Here is a 10,267-nt window from a genome sequence, read left to right as displayed (position 1 = left end):
CAACCTCCCTCCTTTTCTCCCCATGCTTATAAATTCTAGTGATTTATTTATCTTATTATATGGGGTGACTTTTGACTTGCATGAGATTATAAAAGAAGTGCACAGGGCTTGCGTTTGAGACTTGTCTTTTTCTCTTTTGTTTCTCCCTCTCCAAAACCATAACATGCTTGTTACTCTTCTTGTTGTTTTCGTTTGAAGAATGTTGCAAGTCTTTGGTGATTCTTTATGTTTCTCCTTTATTTCTTATTTGTGTTAAGCACTTAAAGGCTTAAGAAACTCGATATACAAGATGGGAACTAGCATTCCAAATGTCTTAATCTTGATGGTGGATACATTATAGATAAACTATTTCTTGAGTTTTTGCTATCTTCATCAACTCCCCAATTCCAAGTGAGATTAAAGGCTTCAAAGGTTATCTCTTTATCTTCCTATCATTGTTATTATCTTTCTAGTTCATGTATTTGGATCATCTTGGTGGTTTTGTTAAAATGATCTTAAAATAAACTAGTTATTTTAAAAGTCTTCTGTTTGTTGTTCTTAAAAATGTTTTATAAAAATAATTGTTTTTAGTTATCAAAACCCATAAGTGGTATCATAGCCTCTTATACATGTTTATAAAGATTTATTTAAGTGTTTGATAACCTTTGGTTTTGGAAAATATTCTTGGTATTTCTCTTGGCAAAGAAATCACCAAATATATTTTCTATAGTAACTTGTTGTTTTTATAATTGTTATTTTTTATGCAACCAATTTTTTCAAGCATTTGATTGTATAAAGTTTCCATAGAAAAACAAAGTGTTTTGTTTTTGATATGTTTTTGTTGTATATAAACAAGCCATTATGACCATTGTGTTGTGTTGGTTGATTATTTATTTATTTATAAGATGTGATAGATAAATATGTATTTTTTTTCATTTGTTTATTTTTTTATAATAAATTAGTTAGACTAGTTGTATTATTTTTCAAATTGTAACAAGTTGAAGAAATGATCACTTTGAAAATGACTTAACTACTTGAGACTATAATCCCAATCTTGAGCTTTTAAATTGGTTTTTGGGCTTAATTATAATCTTAATAGTTTAAGTGTAACAATTTCTACAACATATGGAGCCAAGAAGTCCTTTTGCAAGCAAGAGTTGTTTTGGCAAGTGGGAACTTGAATACATTTTGAAGTGTCCCTTAAGTCCATTGGGAAAGACTTAATAATTCTTGTGTTGGTTCACAAAAAATATTACTAGTTTGTGGCTTGGTTTATACACATTTTGATGCATGCTTGTGATGTTTATTTTATGTTTGATATATGAAAATGGTTTTTATATGTTAAATAACTAGGTTATAACCCGTGTATTACACGGGATGACAATTTAAAATACCTTAAATTATACATAATAAGTGACTTGCTATAACAAATATAAAATCAATGATTTTAAATAAAAACTAAGAAATCAAAGACCCAATAACACTTGGATTGTAAATGATATTTTAGTAAGAGATCCAACCATCAAACATAAAAATTAGATAGACTCGTGATAAAAACCACAATCATAAACAAAAAGTTAAAGGGCAGGGATCAAAAGTCTTCAATACCTCTACAACATAGTCAACTCCAAAATCACCAAATAAATACATTTGGGTTGTTACTTTTATTTGCTTCGCACTGATTTCTAAAGTGAAAATAATATGCACATTGTTGGAGATCAAATAAGTGAGATACCGACCATTCCTATTAATAATTGAACATAATAAAATGACTAACACCAAATAAGATTATAACAATAACATTCTAGATATTTTTAGAAAATAAAATCATAAATTAATTAAAACCATTAAATTTCGTGTAACTAAAAATGTTATAAATAAAAGAACTTTATTTGAGCTTCTCTTTTTATTCCATAGATAAAAAAAAGACCATTTGACTAAAAAATGGAAGTTGACAAAATAGAAGGAATATGTTCATTTAGGAGTTGGTCAATTCTATTAAATGGGAGAAAAGAAACCTCTTTTTTTTCATTGTAATGGAATGGACCATGGAAAATCAGAATAAGAATCCAAGATTCCATTCCATGACGTTTTTCTTTGGCAGATGTATGAAATTCAAAATCAACCGACTCTTTTAAGTGCCATGTTCTATGGATTTCATATTTCCTAGGTTGGGTGGACATAATTTAATTATATTATTCATTTCTTTAAAAAGGACCAAAATACCCTTTTTCATACTATATTGAAATAAATAAGTAAATTATTAAAAATTACATAATGATCTGATGTGATTATCTGCAGACTGATCATCTTCTTCTAACCCTTTCGCTATTAATCTCATCATGTTATGAGTCACCTTACAGTTCATCAGATCCCCAACATGTCGGAACACTTTGTTCATGTATTTAGATACCATAGAGTTAAAAATATATTGAAGGTGATATATTGCCTCATTGGAAAAAATAGCAAAATATGATGCCATGTCTCCAATAAATGACACTCTAATCATATATTTTAATTGGTTATTAACTTATTGCTGCTGGTAGCAGTAGAATATAATTAACTATATTAGGATTATTAGTTTAAACAAAGCATCATAAATGAGTACCTTTAAAACATCACATAAGAATATATTTAATTATTAACCTATAATCAGATGAAGTTATAAATCTGTAACAGAAAATGAGAAACATGTTGCAGTGGTCTAATACATCCAGAACAATTATGAATATCCTCAAAGTTTGTGAGTTTATTACCTGACATAATGATAACTAAAATGTTGACCATATATGAATTATCACAACCTGCAAGTTCAACTAACGACCCATAATCAATGGTAAATCCCTCACAACCATGAAAACTTTAGTGTAAAGAAAGATAAAAAAAGAGAACTTTAAAACTAAAGGGTCTTAATGGGACTGCTTGGACAAAGAGATTAAGTGCCCAAAATTCAAGATGGCTTATGGACAAAACGTTTCACAACAAATAAAAGTCAATCAAGGTAGCAATGGACACCTTATAACAACAACAATTTGAGGGGAGAAAGATAATACCTTAATTTCTTTATGTAATAGAAGAAAAAATCAAATTGGCTCCTCCGTTTGAACATTTTTGTCCAACAAACACCTAAAAACCAAAAATAAATGGCCATGTTGCGAACCCTAGATTACAGTCGCATATAAAAGTGACCATGTCTGCATGAATCTGATTTATTTCTTTTAGATCATAAGGAAATCAAATAAACAAACAAAAAGCATCTTCCACATACACCTATCGGAGTTCACCAAAATTTAAAACACATCAACCTTAAGGTCCATGAGCGTAATTGAGAGAGAATGTAGAAATAGGGGATGTGAATGTCTAAATCTACAATTTCAAAGGACGAAGCGGTCTGGTTAAATGGTTTACCTGCTTTCGATTCGTGTGGCGAGATGGTGGATTGTACAGAACGACAATGAAGAATTTGTAGGGGTTTCTTTATTTACAGATGCCTAGCTTCGTTGCAGATGAAATTGCAATCCAATATACTATGCGATTACATGTATATATAAAATCCTTAATACCCTTAATACGCATTGTATATATGATTCAAATTTGAAAAAGATATCAATCGTGATTTATGGATATTAGGTTGGAATCCCTGATTTTATGAGATTGATTGAAGATATAATTTAGGGATGAACAAAAGAACCAACCCGGGAACCGAACTTGGTGGAAAATAGGAACCGAACCGGACTGCCGGTTCTACCGGTTCTTTCCGTGTCTTCAATGTTGGAACCGATCCTCGAGAAATAGCAACATACGGTTCCGGTTTTTTCCGGTTCTACCGGTTCCCGGTTCCAAAAATCCACAAGAATATCGTCCCGGTCCCGGACCGACCGGTTCCATCGGGTTCCGGTTCCGACCAGTTCCCCGGTCTATATGCTCATCCCTAATATAATTTAATTGATAGAACCAATTTTCAATTTGAAAGGATAGCGAATGGGTGGGAAAATCGAAAATCAGAAGCCTGAGGTCTAAAAAACGTACACGTGTCAAGTATGGTTTAGAAACATGCAATGTGACAATAATAACTTTTGTTTATTAGAAGAGATAGATATTTTATCATAAAATAATATCATTTGAAGTTTGAGAAATATATATTTAAAAGATAACATAAGATGTTTACAAATGACTATTTATTAAAGCGTTATAAAACGGTTAAAATCTAGTTTTTGTTAAAAATAGTTTTATTGTAAAACTTTTAAATAGCTAACTTTAAAATATTTAAAATGATTTAAAAGGTGTTTAAACTTTATCTAAACTCCATGTCTTTATAATAAAAATGATTTTTTATTAAAAATACTAAAATCCGGTTTATAACGTTATAACGTCGAATCATTATACCAATAATTATTTTTTACGTCGAAACTTTATATATGATATTAGTTTTTTTAAAACTTGATGCAACATGTGGACATTATGTTTTATGCATGTCAAATAAGATTTAAAACATAATTATTATCACCTTACTTTTGGTTTATCAAAATATGACTTTTCAACATAAGATGTATAAAATGAGTTTTTATTCTACAAATTCATAAAATCATTAGACTTTGAATATTAAAAAGAGATTTAAAATTGGATTTTAAAACTCATCCAAAACTGAAACTCTTAAGTATAAAATGAAATTTTGTTAAAAGACTATAACCGGTTCTTAGAAGCGATCTACAATTAAACTTTAAATATCAGATCTTAGTTTATAATTGATCGCGACTAACGGTAAATAAAATGGGGTTTTATTTGGAACCTAAAGAATCTTATAACAAGAGATATGATTTTACAAAAGGGAGTGGGTACGGTTTCCTTTGCGGTTTGCCACGATGGCAATAGGGAACACCACCCTCAGACCGTGGTTTCCAATGCGGTTTTGCCGCATACGGTAGTATTCCACCGCACACTCTCCCTCTTACTTTCCCTCTTCCCAACCTTTGAACGGTCAAATATTTAAAATTCGAATTATTTATTTATTTATTTTACTTATAAACAAAACCATATAACCCTTAATTTACCACACCTTAATCCAATTCTTCTATCTTTCAATATATTTTTTTTCACGACTTTCAACATGTCTTCTTCCAACAACCGGAGGCGAATAAATCGGTTGGGGTGTTTTCTAGTGGGTGTTTTTTGACATCACATGGAAAAAAGGTATGCCATCATACTTTTGTGGTGAAAATCACATCACGTGACTAAGAAAAAAATATGGTTTATATTAGGCCTGACAATTCTTGACACGACTAGCGACACGACACGAAATAAACGGGTTTGAGTTGAGCTTTTCAATCCGTCAACCCGTTTATTAAACATGTCATATATGAGTTTTTCAAAAAATATACGGGTTGACCCGCCAACCCGTTTAGAATTTTAATAAAAAAATTATATATTTTTTAAATGTATTAAGTATTATACACTATACAGTTTATACTTTATACTAGGATGGGATACCCAATATCTTTTGATCGTTTGACCCGTGGGTAATCATATGCCGATTTGCATTGCAACGCGTTTGGCGTTTGCCCTAAATAATCTCAATATCTCACAAGAACAACGACATGAACAATTGAATCATTATCGGACGATTGCATCAAGAATTTATTCATGTTTAATTATCAATTTTATTTATGGAATCTGACTCACGGACACACGAACCCAAATCTGAGCCACGAACCCGTCAACCTGTGAACCCGTATAAATAAATGGGTTGACGGGTCATATATGAGTTTATGTTCCAAACCCGCCAACCCGTGACCTGTATAATTAAATGAGTCGTATTTAGGTTGGTATATTTTAACTCGCCAACCCACGACCTGCTAACCTAAACACGACACGATTTCGAGAACTAGTTTATATTGAACTATTCCCTTCCACTTTAATCCGGCTAAAAAGTAAAAAGTAAAAACTATCTCTCTCTTTTGAGTCCTGACTGATATGTCGTGATCTTGTTGTTGGGCCGCAGATGTTTTCGAACCAAATGAAGTAACCAACAAAATACAGTCTTTAGAAAAGGGTTTAAGCATAGAGTCCGAGAGGCCCAATTTGATTTCCCTAAAACCCTAGATATACAGTTCAGACTTCAGAGCGAGTTCGACTCGTCTACCAATTCGTCAAATTCAGTCTCAACAATGGGGAGGAAGAAGAAGTTCATCGACAAGAAAAAGTCAGCAACTTTCCAATTAATCGCTCGTGATTCCTCCGATCCGAATTACACCGAAGGACCCTCCGGTGACCGAGTATTCGTCAGAGTTGACGGCAACTCAGAGCAACCCTTTTTCGACGAACATGACGGTGAGCTGAGTGATGAAGATGACCCTAATGGAATATTCGATGACGCTCCTGAAGATTACAGTGGTGAAGAATCCGGCGGCCGGGGTAGGCAGACCACTGCGGGAAGGCTGGGGAGAGGATCTTCGTTACCTGATCATTTGAGAAGGGAAATTTTGGAATTAGGGTTTCCGGATGATGGTTACAATTACTTGTCTCATCTGAGGGACATTAAGGATACCGGAGGTGGTTCAGCGTATTACCAGAACCCTAAGGCGGTGCTTGACCAGCTACCTCGTGATGTAAAGGTTAGCTTCATCTTCTATTTTGCTTATTTTTATTCCTTGAATTTGGACCCTAATGTATGCTCAACTATACCGATACAATATGTTCAGAAACCTGTGATTTTTCTTGTTCAAAATTCATCCTAACTAATGGAGTAATAAATCTTATAAGCCCAACTGAGTGAAAGATGCATAATTTACTGTTTTCCAGGCATATGATGCATCTAGAATCGAGGTTTCCAAGGCTAATGATGAGAATTCATACAAGAATTCAATCTACGGCGTTGCAGTAAACACAGTTCCCGTTAGGATTCAAAAAGCCATTGATCCAGAAGTGGCAGCATTGCTGGATGATAGTGATGTATCACGTTTTGGTTCAGATGTTGAAGACTTGGAAGAAGATTTCGTCTTCAATGCAAACCTTCCAGATGAATCAGAAGATGTGGAACTCGACAACAAGTTTACTTTCATAGGAGAATCTAGTTTAAACAGCAAGAAAGAAGAATATCATATCCACTACTCACAAGATAAAATTGTTGAAAATTCTGGTATGAATGAGGTCAAAAATCACAATCTTGAAACTGTGGTTTCTTCAAAGCCCAGAGAACGTCGACTTTTAGATGAACAGTTTGATCTGGTAAGGATTTTCATTTTCTGTCGTAAATTCTTATATGATGTAATATTATTATTATTAATTAATATCAATTAATCCATCTAATTCCCTTTTTTTACAGCTTGAACTTCAGGAATATGGTACAGAAAGTGAAGACGAATTTGAAAATGCCACATCAGAAGATGATGAGTTTGATGATTCTCTTGAATCAAAGCTCAATAATGTCACGTTAAACCCTAAAACCAATACATTGGAAAATGATGAAAACTATAAAGTTTTAGTACACGAAAAAGACATGGAAGAAGAACCAGTTTCACTAGAAACAGCAGCTGATTTAAGGCCTCGTTGTATAGAATATGCTGAAAATTTTGAAAATGAAAATGATAAAGAAGATGTGGTTTTTGAGGAAAGTAGTAGTGATGAATCTGAAAAATGGGATTGTGAGACGATTATTACAACGTACTCAAATCTTGATAATCACCCTGGAAAGATTCAAGATCCAGGTGTGAAGAGAAAAAGGTTGACTGAAAAAGTAGTCAACGCATTTGGAAATCCAACTCATGTGATTTCTTTGAAAGGGAAAGAGAGGATTCCGGTTGACTTTTTGCCAAATGGGAGGAATGGAATTGGAGATGGTGGGAAAGAGAAGAGTAAAGTGAAGAATTTGGTAAAACCGAAGAAAGTAATTGGTCAAGAGTCAAAGGAAGAAAAGAAAGAACGAAAGGTAATCTGAAAACAACTATTGAATTGAATTTATTATTTCATTATCTAATAATTAATAATGAGATGAAATATTGATGTAGGCTGCATTGAAGGAGGAAAGAAGAGAAGCAAGACGTGCAAAAAAAGACATGAAGGAGTTATACAAAGGTGAATCACAACAAGCTCAGAAAGTTGCTGCTTTCACTCCCCCATCTTCCATTCATCTTATGTAAACTAAAATAACAATTTCTTTTATTTATATTTTGTCAGACTGTTAAAATTTTGATTTTTTTTACTTGTGTTGGCCTTTTTACTGAACTTTGGGTCTTTTCCTTATGAAGTAATGTATGGGGTATAATACTATTTGATTAATCAACAAAAGACTTTTAATGTTTTAATATAAGTATTAATTAGAGAAAACAAAATTCGTTTTCTTAGATTAAACTTTAACTTTATTTCTTTAATTTAACCTTATTTTTTTTCTCAATTTTTACCGGTTTCTTGAATTAGAAGATTATTGAAAAAAAGTAAAACAGAGGTTTTATCCAAAAAATGAAAAAAATATAAGGACCAATTTGAAAAATGAAAAATCTAAAGGTCAAACAAAAAAAATGGACAAAAGAAACACGAATGTGAACATAAAAAACATAATTAACAAGCTATTAGTAACTTGTATTTTTGTAGACAATGCATTATTAATTAGATAAGATAGATGCACAACTTTTTTTTTCTTAATGGTTTACATAAAATTAAAAATATGTAGATTATCATAATTGCATTACGCTAGTAGATAAATATCATAAGAAGCATTGGCTTCAACTTCTTCTTCATCTGTCTATGGGTGAGGTATTGGACCACCGGTGTTTCTTCCACCTCCTCCTGTGTAAGGTGGAGCATTCCAGTCACCATAATCTTCTATTTCCTCCTTTTGCTGGGCGGGAGATGGTGGTGCCGCCTTCTCGTGCCTCAGCCATGGGTTTGGTGGTGGCTGAGGTTCTTGGGCAGTAGAAGAAGACACAAATGCTTCAAAGGAAATCATGATTAAGATGAACAAAGTCACGCATAATATGTGCATGAACAACTTTGTGGTGGATTTTTTCATTTTTTTTTTTGAATGTATTTGAATTATGAAATGATGTCCCTTTTAAATGATGTGAAATTCATACGTGTTGGGGTTGTTTCTCATGAATCTTGCGTCGAAATGCCTACTTCTTTGGCTTGACGTATTTTATAAAAGATTAATAAATGAAAGTGGAAGTAACTGGTTTATACGTTTGTTTTCTACTACTAAAATCCATTGAAGAAAAGCATTTACTTAAAGATAATTACTTCTTGCTAGTCTTTAAAAGAAAATTTGAAACTTCTCCGTTTGTTAAATGATTTTTTTATCATAGAATTAGGCAAATTTTAGAAAAGTATAAACAAATTTTGTTTTACTTTTTTGAGAAAGCTATTAAAATGTTTCTTGTAAAAGCCATTTCATAAGTTCTTTCTTTTTGCCGATTTTAAGTTATGATGTGGATTTAGATAGGGAAATGACATGGAAAGAAAAATGGATACATATAAGACAAAATAAATACACATAATATCCCTTTTTACACTTGAAAACTTCAATGGTTTCCTCGAAGGTCATAGTTGCATGAATGAGCGATTCGAGGAACATCGTTTTAGAATTGACTGTAGCTTTAAATGTAAACAATAGTAATAATGATCTGAGATAGTCACCTTACATATAGTGCTCATGAGGAGGTGGATGATATAACATTCTGATGGTTTTTTAGATTGTTAGCTTTAATTTGAGGATGAGATTGAAGGAACCTTTATCAACATTTGTAGTGATCCTGAACCTATACAAACATTTGTAACGATCCTTTTTTTTTTTAAACACGTTTTAATTAACTAGATGTTAGGAAGTTCATTATAGGTAATAGGGTCAATGAGGAAGAAAATGAGGCCAAGGCCGATGATATTAACTTGAATGAAAGAAATCAAGAAGACAGAGATATTTCGATACGGATAGAATGCATCGTTCTTAACCCAATGATTTGGAACAATATGACGTCTAGGATAAAAGTATTAAGTTCTATCTTCTTAATTGCGTAGTGGCCAATGTTTATCCATTTGTGCAAAATGTGATAACTAGCAAAATAGATGAACCTAGTGTTCATTGAGATGTGGGTGTCATGAATTGTAAAAGAAATATCATACTTATAAGATAAATCTTTGTATGGAATGATATTTGTCTAGGCTTGGCTTCATTGTCATAGATTTCCAAGCACTATTCGTTGGAAATAATTAGGGATGACAAAAACATCCTCTTAAGAATAAATAAGAGAAACACACACCAACGTAATATTAAATATGATTCAGTCAATATCATCTATGT

General features: G+C 32.3%; 1 protein-coding gene across 1 annotated transcript; it reads left to right on the top strand.

Moving 5' to 3' along the window:
- The first annotated feature begins 6,087 nt into the window (after nucleotides 1–6,087).
- Nucleotides 6,088–8,199, top strand: LOC145108338 (Low temperature viability protein). The gene is made up of 4 exons (XM_079045353.1): nucleotides 6,088–6,590; nucleotides 6,778–7,203; nucleotides 7,301–7,903; nucleotides 7,983–8,199. Exons 1-4 carry the CDS (start codon nucleotides 6,144–6,146, stop codon nucleotides 8,112–8,114), a joined length of 1,608 nt encoding a protein of 535 aa, XP_078901479.1. The 5' UTR covers nucleotides 6,088–6,143; the 3' UTR covers nucleotides 8,115–8,199.
- Nucleotides 8,200–10,267: the final 2,068 nt, after the last annotated feature.

The sequence above is a fragment of the Lactuca virosa genome, chromosome 4, assembly GCF_052849685.1.
Source record: "Lactuca virosa cultivar CGN04683 chromosome 4, Lactuca_virosa_CGN04683_v6, whole genome shotgun sequence".
NCBI classification, from domain to species: domain Eukaryota; kingdom Viridiplantae; phylum Streptophyta; class Magnoliopsida; order Asterales; family Asteraceae; genus Lactuca; species Lactuca virosa.
This window is presented reverse-complemented; position numbering and strand designations above follow the sequence as displayed.